At 47.5% G+C, this 25,604-nt stretch overlaps 1 protein-coding gene across 1 annotated transcript in view; it reads right to left on the minus strand.

Moving 5' to 3' along the window:
* The window catches only part of CHRDL2 (chordin like 2), a 34,945-nt gene that overhangs the window by 1,866 nt on the left and 7,475 nt on the right, over positions 1-25,604 (minus strand). Inside the window, exons 2-10 of the mRNA XM_033145936.1 lie at positions 25,107-25,219; positions 23,200-23,293; positions 20,926-21,071; positions 20,049-20,142; positions 17,028-17,077; positions 13,580-13,748; positions 11,918-12,112; positions 7,723-7,896; positions 2,744-2,836 (exon numbers count right to left, since the gene is read on the minus strand). Of these exons, the coding sequence (XP_033001827.1) occupies positions 2,744-2,836; positions 7,723-7,896; positions 11,918-12,112; positions 13,580-13,748; positions 17,028-17,077; positions 20,049-20,142; positions 20,926-21,071; positions 23,200-23,293; positions 25,107-25,219 (1,128 nt within the window). The remainder of the gene's footprint in view (positions 1-2,743; positions 2,837-7,722; positions 7,897-11,917; positions 12,113-13,579; positions 13,749-17,027; positions 17,078-20,048; positions 20,143-20,925; positions 21,072-23,199; positions 23,294-25,106; positions 25,220-25,604) is intronic.

A 25,604-nucleotide genomic window follows, 5' to 3' on the forward strand; every position in this document is an offset into this window, starting at 1 on the left:
GAGTTAAATTTTTTAACATTTTCTAATGGTGGTGTGCCTCGTGATTTTTTTCATGAAACAAGTGTGCCTTTGCCCAAAAAAGGTTGAAAAACACTGAGCTAAAGCATCCATCGCAGATGGCTCTGCTTAGAAACCTCCAAGGAAGGAGAGTCTCGCTGTCCAAAGTAGCCCATTCCACTGCTCTTACCATCAGAAGGTTATTCCTAATTTTAATCGGAATCTCCTTTCTTGTAGCTTGAAGCCATGGGTTCGAGTCCTGCCCTCCAGAGCAGGAGAAAACAAGCTTTTGCTCCTTCTTCCATGTGACAGGCCTTGAGCTATTTGGAGGTGGGTCTCATATTTCCTCCCAGTCTCCTCTTTTGCAGGACATAAACATAACCAGCTCCTTCAACCGTTCCTCATCAGGCTTGTTTTCCTTGGTCACCTTGGTTGGTTGCCCTCCTCCGCACACATCCCAGCGGAATGGGAACATGGCGGGATGTGATGAGCACATGGCGGGCTGGAAACTGCTCCCTCCCTGCATCCCTCTTGGCAGAAACTGGAGATGCCACACAATGGCATCCGAGACATTCTGAATGCAAAGCAAATGCTTGGAGCTGGGGTTATGGCTGCTCCCCAAACTAAGGGCAGATCTGCACCCTGCATTTAAAGCACACCCAATGGACATTTCAAGTGCATGACTTACCCCAAAGGTCCCTGGGAACTCTAGTTCATTAGGGATGCTGGAGATTGTAGGGAGAAACTACAGTTCCCAGGATTTTTTGAAGGAAGTCATGTGCTATAAATGTGGATTTGGCAGTGCTTTCCAAAGTATGGTGTGGATCTGCCCTAAGGCTTGGGACATGCTGATCGGGGTTATAGTACAGAACATCAGGACCTTTAAAGCCCTAAACGGCCTCGGCCCAGTATACCTGAAGGAGCGTCTCCACCCCATCATTCAGCCCGGACACTGAGGTCCAGCTCCGAGGGCCTTCTGGCTGTTCCCTCCCTGCGAGAAGTGAGGTTACCGGGAACCAGGCAGAGGGCCTTCTCGGTGGTGGCGCCCGCCCTGAGGAACGCCCTCTCATCAGATGTCAAGGAAATAAACAACTATCTGACTTTTAGAAGACATCTGAAGTCGACCCTGTTTAGGGAAGTTTTTAATGTTTGATGTTTTATCATGTTTTTAATATTCGGTTGGGAGCCGCCCAGAGTGGCTGGGGAGGGAGGCCTGGCCAGATGGGTGGGGTATAAATAATAAATTTATTATTATTATTATTATTATTATTATTATTATTATTATTATTAGGTTGCCAGGCTGCCCAAGCTGCCCTATCATATCATTCCCAGGCATCTTCTCCCCCCCCCCACCCCTTAACCAAAAGACTACAAACTTTCTCTGGCTTAGCCGTGTTGGTCTGCCATAGTCAAAACGAAATAAAATAAAAAAATTCTTTCCAGTAGCACCTTAGAGACCAACTAAATTTGTTCTTGGTATGAGCTTTCGTGTGCATGCACACTTCTTCAGATACACCGAAACAGAAGTCACCAGACCCTTATATATAGTGAGAGGGGTATGACTCAGAAGGGTGGTGGGAATGGGGGATTGGCTGATGGGTGTGGAGAACCTGTTGACGACTAGTTACAGGTAGGTAGCCGTGTTGGTCTGCCATAGTCAAAACGAAATAAAATAAAAAATTCCTTCCAGTAGCACCTTAGAGACCAACTAAGTTTGTTCTTGGTATGAGCTTTCGTGTGCATGCACACTTCTTCAGATACCACACGAAAGCTCATACCAAGAACAAACTCAGTTGGTCTCTAAGGTGCTACTGGAAGGAATTTTTTATTTTATTTCGTTTTCTCTGGCGTGTTAGTGTTCTGCATGCCCGGAGTTATTTTCCACTGGGGAGCACTGAAACACGCACCCCACCTGGAATCTCAGTGGTAGACTTTGCATCGCATGGCATGCTTAGTTTTACAAGAAGTCCCCGTTCGATGTTGTTAGCTGTACCAAAACGTAAAGTGTCTGAGGGCGGTGTGCATTAACCTCAACAGCTAAGAAAGCCAAATGCTTCAAGGCAGCTTGTCTTTGAATTTTATTGCAACCCCCCCCCCCAAAAAAAGACCCCACCACTGGTCTTGTCTTACAACCCTACCTCATCTTTCCTGCTGCAATGGAGAGGGGAGGGGGGATTAAAAGACATTTTTGTAAGTTTGGTTGCTCCTCCTGCTGGAGTTAACAACATTCTTACAAAGCCACCATATCTCTGGAAACGATGCCTTATGAGGAACGGCTTAGGGAGCTGGGTATGTTTAGCCTGGAGAAGAGAAGGTTAAGGGGTGATATGATAGCCATGTTCAAATATATCAAAGGATGTCATCTAGAGGAGGGAGAAAGGTTGTTTTCTGCTGCTCCAGAGAAGCGGACACGGGGCAATGGATTCAAACTACAAGAAAGAAGATTCCACCTAAACATTAGGAAGAACTTCCTGACAGTGAGAGCTGTTCGACAGTGGAATTTGCTGCCAAGGAGTGTGGTGGAGTCTCCTTCTTTGGAGGTCTTTAAGCGGAGGCTTGACAGCCATCTGTTAGGAATGCTTTGAGGGTGTTTCCTGCTTGGCAGGGGGTTGGACTGGATGGCCCTTGGGGTCTCTTCCAACTCTAGGATTCTATGATCTTTGGGATTCTGCGTTGGCAAAGCCCCAAACGGACCCAACCTGAATCGCCACGCTGCCTTCGAAAGCTCCTCTCGGGTCAACCATACCTTCGTTTGTCCTGGAAACCAACCGGAAGTTCTGCACTTCTTGCCGGAACTCCTGTTTCTTGACCTTCTTGATCTGGATCAAATGAAAGATTCCTACAAAAAAAACCAAGAGCCAGTCACAGATGCAGTTTAGGAAATGATGTGGGATGTGAGACATAGATAGCAGTCAAGTACAACATTCCTTGTTTTCCTAGAGTGGACATGCAAGGGGATGTTTGGTCCAGCCAGTCGGAACTTCCTGTTTCCTCCTGGGCTGGGACATACTTCCTCTTACATGTGACTAGAGGTGGGCGTGACCTTACCTGTCCAGGTAACACAAAAGGACAAGGCACGCTGCATACTCTCCCCTCTTTGACTTCCTCTATCCTCGGAGCAGCAGCTTTTTAGCTAGAGATGCTCTGTTGGCTTCCAGCTTCCAGCCAACAGAGGACAAAGGGACTATCTCCATATGGAATAGATTCCACATATACAGTCCTTGCTCTGTCGAACGCCCTCCCATCGGATGTCAAGGAAACAACTACCTGACTTTTAGAAGATGTCTGAAGGCAGTCCTGTTTAGGGAAGTTTTTTAATGTTTGAAGTTTTATCGTGTTTTTAATGTTCTGTTGGGAGCCGCCCAGAGCGGCTGGGGAAACCCAGCTGGATGGGCGCGGGGTATAAATAATTGATGATGATGATGATGATGATGATGCCACCTTCTCACACCAGACCCCTTAATCCCCCCCCCCATCACCTCACCAGGAATTACAAGGCTCAATTAGCTTCCAACACTTGCAAGATCCATGGATGCAGAGGGGTCAGGCATATAGCTTAACACCGCAATGGGCATCCGGTTGGCCACTGTGAGAACCGGATGCTGGGCTAGATGGGCCACTGGCCAGATCCTGCAGCCTCTTCTGATGTTCTTATGCAGACCCAAGTGGCACGGCAAATGCTGCCCTGCCAGGATTCGGCCACCTCATTCTGTCACTCCCCAGCTGGAAGCAAACCTAAGAAGAACCTCAAACTATTTCCTTGGAGGTTTTTAAGCAGAGGTTGGGTGGCCGCCAGTCATGGATGCTTCAGCTGAGATCCCTGCATTGCAGGGGGCTGGACTGGATGACCGCTGGAGGTACCTTCCAACTCTACAATCCTATGACTCTTTGTCGAACCACCTGGCGCTCTGGCTGTGCTGTAACACGGAGCATGAAAAACGGCATTTCTTTTATTTTGCCAGTTCATCCCTTCTCCTATCTAAGAGAAACCTTCTCCTTTCTGCCCTGCCCATCCCCTTTTTTCCACAGCTCTGGCCAAACGTGGTACATATTTCATCCGTCCCGGCAGACACAGCAACTGGGTTTTGGGTTTCTGCTAATCCCCCGACGTTTTGAAATGTGGCTCGAACAGGAAATATAAAAATATTTGTCTGCAGATTTATGCGCCTTTCTGTGCCGCTGCCATTGAGTCAATTGTTTGAAGCAGAGAGAAAAACGGACTGAGGTGCCTTTTTCCAGAGAGAGAGAGAGAGAGAGAGAGAGAGTGAGAGAGAGCCCACATTGAGTCATGGAGGCGAATCCTGCCAAGTGACTTAAAACAGGGGCATTTTTTAGGCACATAAAAGATCTGGGGCTGGAGCCTCGGGGCACAACTTTGCATGGAATTTGCATATGCTAATTCACACGTCCACAATGCAGATCCGTAATTTCAATGCCACAGAAGACATGCCAACTGATATTCACATCCAGCCCTTGCCAGAGAGTCTCCTATTAATTGGGGGCTCCACCCTAGATTACCTTAGGTCAAGTCCTTCCAATTAACTTCACCACAGATCCTGCTCCAAATAAACTCAGTTACCCTTCAGTTATCACCCCCCCAAAAAAACTCTAGATAAAATCGTCTTCAATTAATTTATTTCCTCGTGTAAATATCCTACCCGGTTACTCCCATTCGATCTCCCTAAAATTAATTACCTACTGAGAAACATCTGGGGCACTCAGAAAGAAAGGTTTTGGGGTTCTGGGCCCTGCTCTGAGAGACCCCTCCTGGACTTAAGGAAGTGCCCCCCGCCATCCACACGGAGCCAACCTCCATTGCAGAGGGTTGGACTAGATAATGCCTTGAGGCCCCTTCCAACTCTACAATTCTGCAATTCTGTGAAATGGGCCCTCAGACTTGGGATGGATCCAGAGATGATGATAATAATGATATTGATAATGATAATGATAATGATTTATTGGTGGAGGGGCTTTGGGATCACAACTCTGCACGAAGGCAGATGTAACCTAAATTAACCCGAGAACTTGAAATGTTTTCCGCAGAGATCTTTCAGCTAAAAATAAAAAAAATTGGGGGAGGCCCCGACACCACCCCCTCTTCCTAACACACTTTCCTGAAACCCCACCAAGAGTTTCATGGGCTGCTCACGGCGGCCATTTTTATTTCCCAAAGGTCCTCTGGGAACACGCAGCCATTGTTCCCAGCAGGGGACTCTGGGAAATAAAAAGGGAAGGCGCCAGTCACCCGGCTGAGCGCCGCCGCTGCCAGGAAGGTGCGCGGTTCTGCCCCACGGTTCGCGGCGCCTCGAAAATCGCTGCAATGCCTCCCCACCCCATTTCAGCCAAAGGGGAAGAACCTTTTCAGTTTGTCTCAGCCGAAGGATATGCAGTTGAATTCGCCCCTCCATTTCCCCCTTCAGGTCCTCGCTTCTCCCTTTATTACTAGAGAGAGGCATTGGCGATAGGGGGTTAAAGTGTCCGTCGAGAGCCTGGAAGGCCAGGGTTCGAATCCTCACTCAGCCATGAGTGACCTTGGGAGCCTTCTCTTAGCCTGACCTACCTCTGAGGGATGTTGTTGTGAGGGTTAAATGAGGAGGGGGAGAAACATGTACGCCACCTGGAGCTCCTTGGAGGGGGGAAAGGTGGGGCACAAATGCAATTAAATAAATGCAATTAAAGAATAATAATGATGATAAAGACTCTTCCCTGTTCCCCATGAGATTCCTGCATTGTAGGGGGTTGGACTAGATGACCCTTTGTGTCCCTTCCAACTCTGCAATTCTACAGGTGAAACTCGAAAAATTAGAATATTGTGGAAAAGTCCATTTATGTAAGCAATTGTTTTCATTAGCTACTGGAGTTTAATATATGAGATAGACTCATGACCTGCAAAGCGAGATATGTCAAGCCTTTGCTTGTTATAATTGTGATGATTATGGCGAACAGCTGATGAAATTGTTAATTTGGGGCTCTCATCAGCTGTACGCCATAATCATCACAAGTACGTATAACAAATAAAGGCTTGACATATCTCGCTTTGCATGTCATGAGTCTATCTCATATATTAGTTTCACCTTTTAAGTTGAATTACTGAAAGAAATGAACCTTTCCACGATATTCTAATTTTTCGAGTTTCACCTGTATGATTCTATTATCTATGGGTAGGCTTATTAAAGGGGCCTAGGTGGCTCCTCCTTCCTCTGTTTTATCCACGCCACAGCCCTGTGGGGTAGGCTAGGCCAACGGATAGTGAGACATGGAACACCCAAGGGAGGGTTCGTGACCAAGCGAGGGTTTTCGAACCCTGGTCTCGCTCGCCTTAGCCCAGAGGGCTGTGTGGTCTAGCGGTTGGAGTGCCAGGATTGCGGAGTCCTGGGTTCAAATCCTGGCTTGGCCTTGAAGTTCATCGAGCGACTTTGGGACAGTCTCTCTCACACGTCAACCTTCCGTGCATAATTTTCTTGGGGAGGGGGCAACTCATTGGGAAAACCTGAAATTGATAGCAGATTGGCTTGTTCCGCCGCCCAGAAACTTTCCTCCCACATCAGTCCTTCTGGGCGGCTCCTCTCCTCCGGCCTCCAGCCTAGGGACCACCCAATGAACGCTGTATAAAACTGGCAACCCCCCCCCCCAAACATAGCGCCTCCACCGCTGACAGGTTGTAAGCAATATCTCTGGTCAAACATGAGAAGGAACTGGGTGACCTGCTTTCTCGGTCCAGAAAGCATTTGTTACTCTGGAAGTATTTATTACCCCTTCCTTGCAAGTGGCTTTGAGATTGTACTCTCACATTGCTTCAGCAAAATCCCGGAGAGACAAACTGTGGAGTCTCAAGCCTGAGAGAAGAGGAGGAGGAACCTTGGATGAAACTTCACCTTATCGAAGTCAGATCTCTCTCTTTCCCTCTTTCTCTACATGCTTAACAATAAAGAACTCCACCCAGGCACGAGATCAAGGCCACCAATTTAATGGAGGCAGCATGCCTCTGAGGTGGTTCGTGCGCCACACATCCAAAGCACTTTTTTGAAGCATGAAAGAATCCTGGGAATTGTAGTTTGTTGTGGGCGCCGGGAATCGTAGCGCTTGGTCGGGCGCGGGCGGCATTTGCCAAAATTCTTTGGTGTGTATGCAGCCACATGCCAGGTGCCGGAAACTAAGTACCGTGTTGGCCCACATTCACCCCCGCCCAAAAAAAATTCCAACCATGAGCGCGGCTTAAATTCGCGACCGTACAAAAATGGGCTTTCACGATATTGCTGCTGAAACAGACGTACAATAAAATGGAACAAAAAAAAAATGTTCTATTGCCGATTTGCGAGCTTGAGACTGTTGTGCAATTAATTCTAATGTCATTCATTAGGTAAAGGTAAAGGGACCCCTGACCGTGAACGACTCTGGGGTTGTGGTGCTCATCCTTTTAGGTATTTTGTAATGAGTTATATTAGAATCGGAAAATATATAAAATGCTGTGATTTAAAGGTTACTTTTGAAAGCCATTAGGTGGGAGGGAAGGAAGTCGATAGGCTCTAAAGAGCCAAAGAAGTAAAGTGGATAATAATGATGTGATTATAGAGGTTTAAATGGAAAATTAATAAAAATTATTATTTTTTAAAAAAGAGAGAACGCTTTGGTTGAAAGACTGTGTATAAGTCCTCCAGATAAATAGATGAAACTCATAATACTCATTAAAGGCAAGGCCCAAATCCAGATGCACAAAAGCCTCACCTTTCACGAGCTTCCAGATGTAGATCTCGACATCTTCCGAGGATTCCCGCTCGATCGCAATCTTCCTCAAGTTCTCTTTGGGGTTCTCCGAGGTGGAGGACGGAACAAACATGTAGACAGACACTTGGCATCTGGTGGTGTCGACCCCGCTCTCGGTGGGCATCGCTTTGTCCTCTAAAAGCACACACAAACAGGGATGCCTTTATCGTTGGGGGGGAGTGGTGCGGCGAGCTGGGGAGGCAGGGGTGTAGCAATGGGGGAGCGGTGGGGGCGGTGCGCTCCCGGTGCCACGTCTCTGGGGGGTGACAAGGCATGCAGACGGTGCCAGGATCCTCTGCTCACGGCTGCAGCCGCATGTAAAGGATCCTCCGTTCGCTGCTGCAGCCGCGAGCAGAGGACCCCGGCACCGTCCGTACGGCGCTGGAGCACTGCCGGCGGCAAACCGCTATGTACAGCTCATGTGCGGCGTCGCTGCGTACAACGCATGTGCCGTACGCAGCGACGCAGCGCATGTGCACTACGTAGCAACGCCCCACCCCTGGATGCATGTCATGTTTGCTGCTGCGGGTGCCTGAGCAGCTTCCTACACCTCTGCGGGGAGGTAAGCGAGGCGGAGAGGGGGCTTGGTGCCTGCGCACCACCAGCGCCCGTCGGTGCTTTCCCGCAGTCCGGAGCTGTCTCCGCTGTCTCCGCGACACACCAACTCCTCGGCTGCATGGTGTGTGCTTGCACCCCAAGCTTTGCGCGTAATAAACGTGACCCTACCACCGCTCCCAGGATCCTCAGCCCTCGCAAAGGAACTACTCACCATGCAAGGGAACTCAGTTTCCCAAGCTCCCTTGCAATGATGATTCCCGGCAAATTCAGAAACTTGCCAGCACGATCTCTGATAGGCACACCAGCTCTCTGTCGGCATGAGGGAGGGCGAAACAGCCGGCGCAACACACACACACACACACACACAGTGGCTAGCTGTGCTTCGGCTCTGGCAAGAGCTCAATTGTTATTGAGATTTTGGGAGGGGGAGAAAGACCAGTCGTTGAGCTTTTTTTTCAGGAGGAGAGCTTTGGTTTCCTTTTAGGCTGCCAATAACCATTTAAATTTTTTTGCTTCTGGGGGGGGCAGTTGCCCCCCCTGCGCCCCCCCCCGGTATGCCCATGATCCTATCTCCTCCCTGTTTCTTCTTTCCTTTTCCTGCATACGGGCTTCCAAGTGAGACCTGGTTGTTGGCCGCTGTGTAGGGTTGCCATATTGCAAAAAGTGAAAATCTGGACACAAAAGTTCCTGTCGGGCAAAGCTGTGAAGCTTTCCTTTTATTGCAAAATCTAAATAAAAATCGAAGTTTCTGAGGTATTCTTAAGGAAACCAGCCCAAAAAACAACACTTGCAACATGGAAGTGGTTTTCCAGCCAGGATGCTATTTCCGACGGACGTATCCCAGGTATGTCTGGGAAATCCCAGGCGAATGGCAGCCCTATCGCTGTGAGAACGGGATGCTGGACAAGATGGGCCTTGGGCCTGATCCAGCAAGGCTCCTCCTGTGTTCTCATGTCAGAGTCCCAAAGACTTCATAAAGCTTCGCATGTTCAAAACAAAAACATGAACCAAGCATCCCCTTACGCATGAATCTGGGCCACCAGGGCAAATGCTAAACCTGTGTCTCTCTGATGCTCTAGCTCAGGGGTGGCCAACTCCCAAGAGACTGTGATCTACTTACAGAGTTAAAAACTGGTGGTGATCTACCCCCTTTTGGAGGGGGGGGGGTTCAGGTCAAAGTTGTTGAGCTTTTTTGGGGAGGAGTAAGGCCCTGTTTTTTAGGCATTCAGGACAAAGTTGTTGTTGAGCTTTTTTTAGGGCGAAGGAAAGCCCTGTTTTGGGGGGGTACAGGGCAAAAAATTGAGCTTTTTTTAGGGGAGCCAAAGTTGTTGAGCTTCTTTGGGGGAGCCAGTGATCTACCACAGACGTCCAGTGATGTACCGGTAGATCACGATCTACCTGTTGGACGTGCCTGCTCTAGCTTGTTCCACCATCTGCCCGGTGGAATTAAAACACTAGATTGATGCAGCCCAAAGCCTTGGGTCATGGCATGGCCCCAGTTCCCTGCATGGCTCCCTCGCACACCCACACCGAGGTGTCATTTACACTCTTCCCGGTTCCCCCTGCATCATTCCTGATTTCCAACAGCCTGCCATGTTTATCTTTGGCCTGCCAAGGGGCTCACGGAGAGACGTAGTCTGGCCCTCGGGGTGTTTCCTTCACCCACCACCGGTAATGTTCTGTTTTTGCTTGTGGAGTAATTAATAAATTAAGTTTGGGTTTATTGCGTCTAGTCGAGGTTCTTGGACACCCCAGCCGCCTGTGGCCTCTTCCTTGAGATTTCCTTCCTGGACCAGAGCTATAAATAAGTGGCGTTTAATTCAGAGGGTGCCGCGTTGGCAGCGAGGCATGAGCTGCATGCAAGCAACATGTCCCAAAGTTCATCCATCAGGGAACCCTGTGAAATTTCTCCTGGTGGAGATGTGGGAGCCACATTTATACCCAGAGATTTGTAGACTTCACATAACCCTGGTGTACCCTTGCATTGCCAATCCACCCGTTTTGCTAGCTCCTGGGTTCAAATTTTTCCCACTTTCCCCTTCTCCACATTCCCATTTTTTAATAATACTATTTATTAGTTTTCAATTACAATAATTCAATAATACCGTGTTTCTCATAAAATAAGACACTGTCTTATATTTTTTTTCCCTCAACAAAACACAGTATGGCTTATTTTCAGGGGATGTCTTATTTTAACCGCGTTGCATCGGTACGCTGTATAGCCACGCCTCTCCAGGCTGTTTTAATGGGAGGTGCCGCGTCACTATGGCTTATTTTCGGGGTATGGCTTATTTTCGGGGAACAGCTTATATTTCGCAAATGCATAGAAATCTTGCTATGGCTTATTTTATGGCCATGTCTTATTTTAGGAGAAACACGGTAGCCTCATTATAAAAAGGTAAAGGTAAAGGGACCCCTGACCATTAGGTCCAGTCATGTCCGACTCTGGGGTTGCGGCGCTCATCTCGCTTTACTGGCCAAGGGAACCAGTGTACAGCTTCTGGGTCATGTGGCCAGCATGACTAAGCCGCTTCTGGCGAACCAGAGCAGCGCACGGAAACGCCGTTTACCTTCCCGCCGGAGCGGTACCTACTTATCTACTTGCACTGGCATGCTTTCGAACTGCTAGGTGGGCAGGAGCAGGGACCGAGCAACGGGAGCTCACCCGATCATGGGGATTCGAACTGCCGACCTTCCAATCGGCAAGCCCAAGAGGCTCTGTGGTTTAGACCACCGCACCACCCGCGTCCCCTAGCCTCATTATAACAATGCCAAATTACAGTACAACTAATAATACCAATCACCGAGATGCCAAATTAAATAATTTAGGTGGCCCCGTGTTCTAGAATTGGCGGCTTGATGATTAACTTTATTCCTGCGTTCCGAGATCTTACAAATTCCAATTACGCTCCAGTTGAAACAACAATCCTTTATATCGCAGCTGTAGTTTTAACGACTTCCATTCATATTGGCACATTAAATGATGTAAACACCCACAGGTGAAGCATCCAAACTCTCTTCTTGTTCTTCCCGTGTGTGGCAATTATTCTGTCCGTAATGTTTCTTCATGTCCTTGCAAAATATAATGTCTATCCATTCTCCACATCTCCACACCAGTTTGCAATCTTAGTGGCAAATTCCTCCTAACGTACCAGTTACAGGTAGGTAGCCGTATTGGTCTGCCATAGTCAAAACAAAATATAAAATAAAATAAAAATAAAAAAATCCTTCCAGTAGCACCTTAGAGACCAACTAAGTTTGCATGCACACGAAAGCTCATACCAAGAACAAACTTAGTTGGTCTCTAAGGTGCTACTGGAAGGATCCTCCTAACGTACACATTTTCGTACTGAAGGTTACCTAAAATTCACATTTTGGTGTGCATATTTCCCCTTGTGTTTTGGAAATTTATGCATTTCTGTGCACGGCCCACCTTAGTATTCTTCCTAGTCCTAGAATCCGAGAATTGTAGAGTTGGAAGGGACCCCTGAAGGTCCTCCAGTCCAACCCTCTGCAATGCATCTGGGCCCCCAGTCCTGTACAGCAAATGGGGTAATACACACAAGCATGAAACGCAGTCAGTGTGTCTGTTTATTACCTGGGCAGACTTTACAGCATTTCCCTTCCACATTTTCGGGTTCCTCGCAGGGGTACTCCTTAGGGCATGTGATCTTCCGGCAATCCTGGCTCCCGTCTTTGCAGGTGCACAGGATGCAGGGCAGGAGCACGAAGTGGCGGATCGTGGGGTGCCACACTTCTCCGTGCGAGTAGGTCTTCCCGTTGTACACACAAGCTGGAGAGAGAGAGAGAGAGAGAGAGAGAGAGAGAGAGAGAGAAGACCACTGGTGAAAATACAAAAAATAAGGAGTGCACTTCACAGAGGCGTAGGAAGGTCAGGTGGTACCCGGTGCGGAAAATTTATTGTCAACCCCCATTGATCCCCCCCCCCAAAATGGTTTTACGTTATTTCATATTTTCTTACAAAGGAATAATAACAAGTAATAAAAAAAACCCTTTTATTTATATCCCGTCCTCCCTGGCCGAAGTCGGGCTCAGGGTGGCTAACGTCAGATACATAACATTGGTATAAAATCAAGCAATAATTAAATTACCTCCTAAAAACATCTCAAATGAAAGTCTAATTAGATGGCTTTCCACAGGGTTAGGGTTGGGAACAGTAAGTGCTCCACTGAACTGGAATTTCAGCCTTCATGACACAGGAAAACAGCCAAGTAGAATCATAGAATCCTAGAGTTGGAAGAGACCCCAAGGGCCATCCAGTCCAACCCCCTGCCAAGCAGGAAACACCATCAAAGCATTCCTGACAGATGGCTGTCAAGCCTCCGCTTCAAGACCTCCAAAGAAGGAGACTCCACCACACTCCTTGGCAGCAAATTCCACTGCCGAACAGCTATTTTGGTGGAGGAGGGTCAAGATATTAACCGATATGCATGAAATTTCATATATAGCTATATAATCCCTAGTATAGTAAGATAAGACCTTTGGAGCAGGCATTTTTAAAATAGTTTTTTATGAACGGCTTACTAGGGCAGTAATTGTTCCTTGATAATTTGTCACCCCCTCCATTATGGAACATGGGGCGGTCCACCCCCTACACACACACCCCTTGCTACGCCCCTGGCAGTTCATGTTCAAGCCATTTGAGATGTGTGGGAATGTTAAGGATAAGACAAGAATTCTTTATTTAAAAATGATGTTAAAAACCGGGGGGTCGTCTTATACACGGATAGTGCAGTGTGTGGGCGGGTGATTGGTTGCTGCCGCGAGCAGGAGATTCATAGAATCCTAGAATCCTAGAGTTGGAAGAGACCCCAAGGGCCATCCATTCCAACCCCCTGCCAAGCAGGAAACACCATCCAAGCATTCCTGACAGATGGCTGTCAAGCCTCCGCTTAAAGACCTCCAAAGAAGGAGACTCCACCACACTCCTTGGCATTGACATTGGTGATCGGGCCGGTGATTGGTGGCTGCGGCAAGGGCTGTTGTTGATTGGCTGCCGCTGCAGCAATTGGGTGAATGGTGACGTGTGAGATTGTCTGCATCTGTTAGGCAGGTGAGCGTTCCCCCCCCCCCCAGAAAAAGCTCAACTACTCTCGGCAATCTCCCATTTTCTTAATTTGGAGGGGGGGCCCAAAATAGGGGCGTCTTATACACAGGGGCATGTTATACACGGAAAATACGGTATGTTAAATACATTTAAAATTATCAAAAAACAATTATTTGCATGAACGGATGTTACCTTTTTTGTTCTGCTCCTTCAGAATGATTCTGACCGTCGTTCCGCCACTCCCCACTTTCTGCTTGATGCTCTTGGGGATGAGTTCCAGCGAGGCGCCCGTCGGGGGATCAACTGCTCCGGCAGATCCTCTGCTCCCGGCGCCCACAGCACAGTGGTAACGGGGGTGCCTCTGTAAAGCCAGACAACATGGCGAGATCCCCAGTCAATTCAGCAGACAAACTCATGGTGAGGGGTCAGACTGGATGACCCTCGGGTCTCTGCCAAATCTGATTCTAGTCTCATTCAGTTAAAGGCTCTTTAGAGTTCCTGAGATGTGGGGACTGACAGGTGGGCAATGATGAAAGCGGATTCTGAGAGCCCTTACGGAGGCAAAGAGATTTCAAGGTTGGGAGTATAAAGACCCACAACCTGTCATTCAGTGGTCTGAAGATCTCACTGACCTTTCTGCATTTGAAAGTACAGGTGAAACTCGAAAAATTAGAATATCATGGAAAAGTCCATTTATGTAAGCAATTGTTTTCATTAGCTACTGGAGTTTAATATATGAGATAGACTCATGACATGCGAAGCGAGATATGTCAAGCCTTTGCTTGTTATTATTGTGATGATTATGGCACACAGCTGGTGAAAACCCCAAAGTTGAAATTGTGAATTTGGGGTTCTCATCAGCTGTACGCCATAATCATCACAATTATAACAAATAGAGGCTTGACATATCTCGCTTTGCATGTCATGAGTCTATCTCATATATTAGTTTCACCTTTTAAGTTGAATTACTGAAAGAAATGAACCTTTCCACGATATTCTAATTTTTTGAGTTTCACCTGTACATGTCAGGGTACACCACGGAGTTGCTCATGAGTAACGACAGAGTCCTCTTACACTAAAGACTGCTTTATTGTGCGTAACTATTTACAGTGCAGAGCTAGCTAAAAACATGACCGCTCAGTCACTTGCAGAATCCGGAAGTGCCCCTCTCCTGTTTCCCGCCCAGCACCAAAGCCTCGGCACCCTGAAAGACGTCTTCTGTGTCCCCTGGACCCCCCCATGCTCTGCCCAGCATCCCTGACCCTCGGCTCCTCCTCCTCTTCTGCGGGAGAGAGCTCTGGCGATGGGCTTTGAGAGGAATCAGAAGACAGCAGTGGCTGGGGCCCCCTGTACCTGAGCAAGACCTCCTCTCGAGGAGGTTCCCTACCCTGATCCTCCCAACTAGCAGGATCACCTTCCCCGCTCTCCCCACAGGGAGTACTCCCGCCCGGGCTCTCCTCACGAGTAGGACCTCCCCCCCCCCCCGGGCTCTTCTCGCGAGGAGAAGGCAAATCCCTGACAGTACAGTGCAGTGGTACCTTGGTACTCAAACAACTTGGAAGCCAAACACTGGAAGTAAGTGTTCCGGTTTGTGAACTTCTTTTCAGAAGCTGGACGTGCTCCGTTTAGAGTGTTATGCTTCTGATTTGAGTGTCAGACTTTCATTTTGAGTGTTACGCTGAGGTCTGTCTGTTTTTGCTATTTACTTTGTGTTAATGAATTTTAATATTTGTTGGAAGCCGCCCAAAGTGGCTGGGGAGACCCAGCCAGATGGGCGGGGTACAAATAAATTATTATTATTATTATTATTATTATTATTATTATTATTATTATTAATGGCTCTTTTTCTTTCTATTTTTGTGACTGTGTGGAACCCAATTCAGCTACTGATTGATTGAATGATTGACTGATTGATTGATTGATTAATTGATTGTGTGACTGAAGTACACTGTTTATTGCTTTCATTTTATGGATCAATGGTCTCGTTAGATAGTAAAATTCATGTTAAATTGCTGTTTTAGGGGTTGTTTTTTTAAAAGTCTGGAACGGATCAATCCATTTTGCATTACTTTCTATGGGTTTTGGTTTTGAAACGCTTTTGGTTTTGGAACGGACATTCCGGAACGGATTCAGTTTGAGAACCAAGGTACCACTGTATACCTTCCAATCATCAATCTCATTCGGATAGCTATTGTGATAGATGGGCTGCCTATACCGATATATATATATATATAGATTGGGATTAATTGATTGTTGTGGACGTAGGCCAAAGTTGTGTCTTTCTTTCTCTTACGTTTGCAGTTAAAAATAAATAAATAAACAGGACGGTGCTGGAAATCAGTTGAATAAGAACTTAAGCAGAACCTCCTGGATCAGACCAACGGCCCATCTAGTCCTGTTCTCACAGTTGCCAGCCAGATGCCTGCAGGAAACCCGCAAGCGGGATTCGAACACAAGAGCTACTCTCCCCTCCTGTGGTTTCCAGCGACTGGGATTCAGAAGCAACTGTGGAGACAGAGCAGAGCCACGCTGGCTAGTAGCCTTCGACAGCCCTCTCCTCCTCCGTGAATTAGTCTAACCCTCTTTTAAAGCCATCCAGGTTGGTGGCCATCGCCGCCTCATGTGGCAGGGAGTTCCACAGTTTGACTGTGCGCTGTGTGAAGAAGTCCTTTCTTTTATCTGCCCTGAATCTCCCAAAACGCGGCTTCGATTCCAATGTTATGAGAGGGGTTCTTCACCTGGAATTCCTGCATTGTAGGGACTAGATGGGTCCCTTCCAGCTATATAATTCTATGAATCTACTAGCTGGCCCGTCTGTGGGGTTTTTTGCTTTTTAAAATTCTGACCCCGAAAGTATTCTGGAAGCTCCTGTTTTCAGGGGTCAGCAACCTTTTTCAGCCGTGGGCCGGTCCACTGTCCCTCAGACCATGTGAATGAACGAATTCCTATGCCCCACAAATAACCCAGAGATGCATTTGACATAAAAGAATACATTGGTCGGTGGTATTGATCACTTGGGACTGTGTGTGGCGAACATGCGAAGCTGCAGCGGCCATTTTGGGTGAGGGCACTTGGGAAATTTTAAAATGCCTGTGAGTGTGCAGCAGCCATTTTAAGTGAGGGCACTGGGCACCTTGTGGAGGCCTACTGCGGGCTCCGATGACATCAGCAGGCGATCCGCCTTTCTATTGGATGTTGTTGGAGTCTTCATTCCTTTTGCTGGTGAGGTATAATAGGCGCGCCACTTTTCCCCCCTTTATCCTTTATTTTAGGTATGACAGGTGTCGTTTAAAAAAAATATATATATATTATGCCAGATCCTTCCTTGATGGTCAAGTTACGCTTTGTCCTAATTTGATGCTGTTTGGTGCAGTGGTTACGGAGAACATACGGTAGCTTTCCATCGTACACGCAATGGGAACATTTTTATATATATAGATAAGGGGAAAAAACTATAAATCTATAAAAACTCTTCTCTATCCACTTTCTCTATCTCACCTTTTACTACGGCAAATTCTGAGAACCCGTGACGTTTATTGCACGTGAGATGACCTGCTAGTGAGCAATGCCGAACGTCAAAGCACATGCCTCTTAATTAATTGTGTATTTTAAAGAAATAAAAACTAAAAACTTTACTTACAACACCTCTGTTTAATTGGGGCTCTTCTATCAACCTCTCAAAGGAATTATCTGCAGAGAGAAAAGAAAGAGCATAGATCTAGGTGGGAGCTTCACATTGTAAGCAGATACCTTGGTCCATCTAGGAAGTTTACCCTGTCCTGTTAATTCATTCAGATTCCTAACCTGACCAAAACATTATTTGAATGGTGGCGCCCCTTTGTAACACACTCACTATATTTTGTCCAGCTGAACCATTTTCTCTCCAGGATCAAGTAAAGTGAAAGAATTGGATCTGCAGCTTTAAGGAGATGGCTGCTGAGCACAGCACGGACTGGCTGGTGCCTGTGACATCACGCGCCCGTTTTTCACTTACTGGCCTGAAAGCACTTTTGTGGTCCTTTTTAAATTGAGCTTTCTTTCTTGTCTTTGTTTCAAAGATAGCAAATGAATGTTTTCCTTTGAAACGTTTTACATATAGTTCTTTAAGAAGCGATTGCTGCATTTCAGATTTTAACGTTACGCTTGCATAGAGTTAACCCGATTGAAAGTTAGATTTCAAATCATTTGTTAGGGCAGCAAATTTCTGGGATCTCTGGGCTTAACAGGAGCACCCCGAGGCGAAACGCAGTCCGCCACACACACCCCGACTCTGGGGCTGCCTCCCTCATGACACCCTATTGCCCTTCACTCCAAAGGAAGTAACTTTTCACTATATCAAACAGAGGGAGAAAGAAAATTCTTAAGGGAGAGAACTTGAAGAAACCATAGAACATGGGTAAGCAAAATAAGGCCCGGGGGCCGGATCCGGCCCAATCGCCTTCTAAATCCGGCCCAGGAATGGTCTGGGAATCAGTGTGTTTTTACATGAATAGAATGTGCCCTTTTATTTAAAATGCACCTCTGGGTTATTTGTGGGGCCTGCCTGGTGTTTCTACATGAGTAGAATGTGCCCTTTTATTTAAAATGCATCTCCAGGTTATTTGTGGGGCCTGCCTGGTGTTTTTACATGAGTAGAATGTGTCCTTTTATTTAAAATGCACCTCTGGGTTATTTGTGGGCCTGCCTGGTGTTTTTACATGAGTAGAATGTGTGCTTTTATTAAAAATGCATCTCTGGGTTATTTGTGGGGCATAGGAATTCGTTCATTTTTCTTTTTCTTCCCCCCCCCCCCAATATAGTCCGGCCCCCCACAAGGACTGAGGGACAGTGGACCGGCCCCCTGCTGAAAAAGTTTGCTGACCCCTGCCATAGAATCTCTACCTCCACCGCCCTATACAGTGGTACCTCGGGTTAAGTACTTAATTCGTTCCGGAGGTCCGTTCTTAACCTGAAACACCACTTTAGCTAATGGGACCTCCCGCTGCCGCTGTGCCTCCAGAGCACGATTTCTGTTCTCATCCTGAAGCAAAGTTCTTAACCTGAAGCGTTATTTCTGGGTTAGCGGAGTCTGTAACCTGAAGCGTATGTAACCCGAGGTACCACTGTATAACCAAATGGAAGGAGTTCAGATAGGATGGGGAGAGGCAGGGCCGGTCCTTCCATGAGGTAGAGCTAGGCAGCTGCCTCAGGCGGTAATTTCGGGTGGTGTTGGAATGGAGCTAGGAATGGGTGCCACGTGGTCTGCCCTGCAGCCCCCAAACTAGCCTGCTGCCCTAATGTTCTGCCCCAGGCAGCAAAACAGCTCCAGTCGCTCCTGGGTAGAGGAAAAATAATCTACCTCTAGGAGGAGAGCGGGTGGCGCTGTGGGTTAAACCACAGAGCCTCTTGGGCTTGCCGATCAGAAGGTCGGCAGTTCAAATCCCCGCAACGGAGATCAATCAATCAATCAATCAATAGATAGATAGATAGATTGACAGCCAACCCTGTTATGTATTCAGTGGTCTAAGTTTCCCTGAGCTTGAGTCTTGACTAAGGATTCTGATGAGTGTTCTGATTTGATACATGATGTCCAATCACAGAACATTTCAGGATTTGGGACTCTGCCATTGGTCCAGAACTCTTGAGTTGTGATTCGCAGCTTGGAAGTTTAGACAGCCAATCACATTGGGAGTGGGAGTGGCCCAGGCTTTCAGGAATGTATATAAGCAGTTTCTTTGCCCCTGTTTCCAAGTTATGTAGTTCAATGAAGGTTCTTGCTGCTATCGCTGTGTCTTGCCTCGTGGGAACCCACCTACACTCCACTGGTGACGAGGATGGGATGCTAAGCTAGGTATGCAGCCCTGGTTAGCTTCCACAAGCTGAAATCACTGCTGGGCAACGGTCGCCTCAGCTGAGCTGAAATCACTGACTGCAGCCACAAGGCAGATCACACAGAGCGGACGTCTGCCAACCCTCACCCCATCATCTCACACAGTGCCGGATTTACGTATAAGCTAAACAAGCTATAGCTTGGGGCCCCACTCTCTTGGGGCCCCCCAAAAAAACTTTAAAGAAATAAAAAATGGATGTACATTTTCAAAATATAAGATAAAAAACAAATAAAACAAAACCTACATACATCAACAGGGACACGGGTGGCGCTGTGGGTTGAACCACAGGGCTTAGGGCTTGCCGATCAGAAAGTCGGCGGTTCGAATCCCTGCGACAGGGTGAGCTCCCGTTGCTCGGTCCCAGCTCCTTCCCACCGAGCAGTTTGCAAGCACACAGTGCAAGTAGATAAATAGGTACCGCTCCGGCGGGAAGGTAAAGGGCGTTTCCGTGCACTGCTCTGGTTCGCCAGAAGCGGCTTTGTCAAGCTGGCCACATGACCCGGAAGCTGTACGCCGGCTCCCTCGGCCATTAACGCGAGATGAGCGCCACAACCCCAGAGTCGTCCGCAACTGGACCCAACGGTCAGGGGTCCCTTTACCTTTAGGAGGAGAGCCAAGGAGCTTGAGATGGCGCTAGAAAAACAACCAATTCCTGCACAGGGCAGCCCAGGAAATGTTAACAAAGGGCAGCGTTTGGCGGCAGACAATATCTATGGCTGCGTTTCCCACCCCTCCAAAGATCCATGGTGTGGGAGCAAGGGATGCAGCGAGGATCATGGTTCTTATATTACCTCTGCAGACTTGGCAACAGGAGCCTGGCATGGTTTCGGGAGAGGCACACAGCACCTCTGGGCAGGTCACCAGGCCGCAGTAAATGTGACCTTCCTGAGAAAAACACAAGAAATCCAGACACTTCATCAACAGCAGCACCTCCCCAGCGGATGTGTTTTGAGCTAGCTAGCGTTTCCAAACCGCCTTCAAGGGCAGGCCCAGATACATCACATTGCAGTAGTCTAACCGTCCGTTTCCCCAGAGCTTTTGTGTCCAGCTTCTGATTGAAAAGGCTCCTGCCTGTACAAGTCTGCCTTTCCAATAATGATAATATTATTATAATTTATTATTTCTACTCTGCGCATCTATCTGGGTTTCCAAGGTAAGGTGGCCTCCCCACCAGGCCCCTAAACCGACGTTAGTGTGTGCTAAGCAAATACAGTGGTACCTCGGGTTGCAGACACGATCCTTTCCAGGGTGCCGTTTACACCCCGAAAAGTCCACATCCCGAGCGGCGATATCGCGCATGTGCGAAAACGCAATATCGTGCTTCTGCGCATGTGCGACCTATGCAGAATGCTTCTGTGTGTGTGTGCATGGCGAAATCCGGAAGTAAACACTTCCGGGTTTGCTGCGTTCACAACCCGCAGCAAACGCAACCCGTAGCAAACACAACCAAAGGTATGATTGTACTTTCTTTCATTTTCCCCAAGCCTGTTGTCACATACTGCAGCTCCTCAATTTTGATACATGCTCGGGTCACGTGGAGGTTGCCCCTCGCTTCTGTTCTGTTCCGTGAGATTTGATCATTTGGGTTGCCCTCTTCTGAACCTTCCCCAACTCCTCAATATCCGTTTTGAGGCGAGGCGACCGGAACGGCCCTCCGAAGCCACTTACCGAGCAACTGCACTGGGTGCACTGATTTGACTGCCTGGAAGGGAAGAGCTCGTTGTGGGTGAAGATGTCGCCATGCCGGTAAGCCGTGCCATTGTAGCGGCAGGAGGAATTGGCTGGTGTCTGGACCCCAGACGGAGTGAGCAGCTCTGCAGAGGAAGAAGAAGAGACGACCAATAACATTTTCTCTCCCTACATCCATCCCCCTGCAAGGAATTTTCCAGGAGTGGCCAGCCGTGGCAAACCACATGTAATGATCTCTGGCAGGCAAGCAAGCCCCAATAAGAATTAACGACTCTCCGGCAATTTTATGTACAGTGGTACCTTGGTTCTCAAACTTAGAATCATAGAATCATAGAGTTGGAAGAGACCCCAAGGGCCATCCAGTCCAACCCCCTGCCAAGCAGGAAACACCATCAAAGCATTCCTGACAGATGGCTGTCAAGCCTCCGCTTCAAGACCTCCAAAGAAGGAGACTCCACCACACTCCTTGGCAGCAAATTCCACTGCCGAACAGCTCTTACTGTCAGGAAGTTCTTCCTAATGTTTAGGTGGAATCTTCTTTCTTGTAGTTTGAATCCATTGCTCCGTGTCCGCTTCTCTGGAACAGCTGAAAACAACCTTTCTCCCTCCTCTATATGACATCCTTTTATATATTTGAACATGGCTATCATATCACCCCTTAACCTTCTCTTCTCCAGGCTAAACATACCCAGCTCCCTAAGCCGTTCCTCATAAGGCATTGTTTCCAGGCCTTTGACCATTTTGGTTGCCCTCCTCTGGACACGTTCCAGCTTGTCAGTATCCTTCTTGAACTGTGGTGCCCAGAACTGGTCACAGTATTCCAGGTGAGGTCTGACCAGAGCGGAATACAGTGGTACTATAACTTCCCTTGATCTAGATGCTATACTCCTACTGATGCAGCCCATAATTGCATTGGCTTTTTTAGCTGCTGCATCACACTGTTGAAGTCCGTTCCAAAACCAAAGCGTTCCAAAACCAAGGCACGCTTTCCCATAGAAAGAAATGCAAAATGGATTAATCTGTTCCAGACTTTTTAAAACAACCGGTAAATTCCCCTCTATCCCAGGTCGTGATGATAGAAGACCAGTAAATATAAACAAGAAAATTGAAAAAGAAATGTTGGTAGAAAAGCCTAGTGAGGTTGTGCCAGGATGAAGACTATAGTTTTGTGCCAGAATCCAGATACAGTTTGGGAAGTTGTCCAGAAATCCACTCCCAGAATTCAGAAGGCTGGGCTTCTCTCCCAGCTTTCACCAAATGCTACAATTAATGCAGGGTATCTGAAAAACAACATTGGCAAAGCGCTCACAAGACACTGTTTTAATCCCATATCCCTATCTTTGAGTAGAAGAGATTGCTACTGAAGTCACATTATCTTCACTCCCTGCTCCTTGCTTGGTAAAAATTCACCCCAGGAACTTTGTTGTTGTTCAGTCGTTCAGTCGTGTCCGACTCTTCGTGACCCCATGGACCAGAGCACGCCAGGCACCCCTTTCCTCCACTGCCTCTCGCAGTTTGGCCAAACTCATGCCAGTCGCTTCGAGAACACTGTCCAACCATCTCGTCCTCTGTCATCTCCTTCTCCTTGTGCCCTCCATCTTTCCCAACATCAGGGTCTTTTCCAGGGAGTCTTCTCTTCTCATGAGGTGGCCAAAGTACTGGAGCCTCAACTTCAGGATCTGCCCTTCCAGTGAGCACTCAGGGCTGATTTCTTTAAGGATGGATAGGTTTGATCTTTTTGCAGCCCATGGGACTCTCAAGAGTCTCCTCCAGCACCATAATTCAAAAGCATCAATTCTTCGGCGATCAGCCTTCTTTATGGTCCAGCCTTTATGGTCCAGCCTTCTTTATGGACAAAGACAACAAAGCTGGACCCCAGGAACTGGAGGTAAGCAAATGTGCCTGCTTCATTTCCTCACTTAAAAATTTTTTTTGTACAAAAAAAAATGAGCTCACTTTTGGGGGCCGAACTTATTCCAACCCTACGATTCTATGATTCTCCACATTTCCGGATCAGTTTGCATTTTGAAAACTCATGAAAAATCACCAGCCTTTTACTGGGAATTTCTCCTAGCGGACACATTTTTTGCATGCAATTTTGTCTCCCCCTCCCCCCCCAAATATGAGGATATTTCTCATCATTGCGTTCTCACGTACATTTCTGAGGAAGGGGGGCACTGCTATAAATAGCAGGATATAGATATGTATAAACTGTTTGTGTGCTGTCAGGAAGGGACACTCAAACCCACTTACCTGGGCACTTGGGGCAGCATTGGTGTGGGTCGCTGATGGGATTCGGACACTGAAGAGGCGGGCACTGGATTTGGGAGCAGCTGACATTGGTATCCTGCATGGAAAAGGGAATAATCAGTGAGGCTGGATTATTGGTTCAATATCTATCATCAGAACAAATCCCCACCAGTTCTGCTCTCTGACCTGGAAGCCTCAGCCTTTTTCAAGAAGACAATTCTTAGTTCAGTGAAAGTCTTTAAACAGCTCCATGCCTTTTCATTTCCTTTGTTTGACTGGTCAATGTTTATCCAGATAGATCAATCACTCGATAGATAGATAGATAGATAGATAGATAGATAGATAGATAGATAGATAGATAGATAGACACACAGCCCTGTTATGTATTCAGTGGTCTGAGTTTGCCTGAGAGTCTGGATTAAAGATTCTGATGAGTGTTCTGATTCGATACATGATGTCCAATCACAGAACATTTCAGGATTTGGGACTCTGCCATTGGCCCCTGTACTCTTGAGTCGTGATTCGCAGCTTGGAAGTTTAGACAGCCAATCACATTGGGAGTGGGCGTGGCCCAGGCTTTCAGGAATGTATATAAGCAGTTTCTTTGCCCCTGTTTCCCAGTTATGTAGTTCAATGAAAGTTCTTGCTGCTATCGCTGTGTCTTGCCTCGTGGGAACCCACCTACACTGGTGACGAGGATGGGATGCTAGGCTAGGTATTCAGCCCTGGCTAGCTTCCACAAGCTGAAATCACTGCTGGGCAACGGTCGCCTCAGCTGAGCTGAAATCACTGGCTGCAGCCACAAGGCAGATCACACAGAGCGGATGTCTGCTAACCCGTACCCCACCATCTCACACAGTGTGGATTTATGTATAAGCTAAACAAGCTCTCGCTTAGGGCCCCACTCTCTTGGGGGCCCACAAAAAAAATAAAAGGAAAAAACTAGATTTACATTTCCAAAATATAAGATATAAAACAAATAAAATAAAACCTACATACAGCAACAGTGTTTTGTGTTGTGTAGGCTCCTATGATGTAAGTCATGGGCCCCGCCCGCTAGCCTGCTCTCTAATAGCACTGGTTTGCTCATTTCTATATATAGGGTGGTGCTGTGGTCTAAACCACAGAGCCTAGAGCTTGCCGATCAGAAGGTCGGTGGTTCGAATCCCTGCGACAGGGTGAGCTCCCGTTGCTCGGTCCCAGCTCCTGCCCACCTAGCAGTTTGAAAGCACATCAAAGTGCAAGTAGATAAATAGGTACCGCTCCGGCGGGAAGGTAAATGGCGTTTCCGTGCTGGCCACATGAACCGGAAGCTGTACGCCGGCTCCCTCGGCCTATAGAGCGAGATGAGCGCCGCAACCCCAGAGTCGTCCGCAACTGGACCTAATGGTCAGGGGTCCCTTTACCTTTATATATAGGGTGCCTACATTCTGCATGGATGGGTTGCATGGCAACATGTACAAATGGCTTGAATACATACCATATATTCAGCACAAAAAACAGCCACAATTTGTTGTTGGCAAAGGACAGCTGGACATATAAAGGGCCCCATTACCTCCAGTAGCTTAGGGCCTCATCAAACCCAAATCCAGCCCTGGTGTCACATCAAACACGAAATATCCTCGAGCCTTTGCCCCCTCCGCACTGTGTCCCTCTGTCTCTGCTTTATTCAAACTTCTGCTGTTGCTTAAAACCACAGATACATTTCTTCGTATTTTTTTGGTTTAAAATGTGTTGCCTATACATTTTCATTTTTTAAAATTATTTTACTGCGCTTTATGCAAACCACTTAGGGATTTTGCACATTAAGCAGCAAATTATTGATGGCGGTGGCTGCTCAGGTCATCGTCACTCAAAATATCTCGTCTGCAGATCCTGCCTCCAAGCCATTTAAGGATTTCGCGAGGTACCTCAGAGCAGGTGCACCTGATGCAGTACATCACTCCTTGTGGCTCCAGGTATGGGTGCCAGCTCTCCCCTGCCTTGTACTTCTTGCTGTTAAATACGCAGGAGACATCCGGATCTGGAAATCAAAACATGAGGGTGTCGTGTTCAAAACTCGGAAAGGAGAAGCAATCAGGAGGTAGAAGGACCCTAAAACAGCATGTCCCTCACCGAGCATGGGGGAGCAAGCGACTCATACTTCACTGAGAGCCTTTATGACCCATGAGGCCTAGAAACTTGCTTTAAAGATGAAAACCGAGATTCTCATAAATTCAGAGCTTGGTTCCCCGTGGATAGTCCTGCTTTGTAGATCGAGCAAAAGTATTGAAATACTTTTATCCATCTCCTCCTGAACACCGTATTTTTCTGAGTACAAGACGCCCCCATGTATAAGACGCGGGTGGCGCTGTGGGTTAAACCACAAAGCCTAGGGCTTGCCGATCAGAAGGTTGGCAGTTCGAATC

This window comes from Lacerta agilis, chromosome 4 (genome assembly GCF_009819535.1).
Source record: "Lacerta agilis isolate rLacAgi1 chromosome 4, rLacAgi1.pri, whole genome shotgun sequence".
Classification (NCBI taxonomy): domain Eukaryota; kingdom Metazoa; phylum Chordata; class Lepidosauria; order Squamata; family Lacertidae; genus Lacerta; species Lacerta agilis.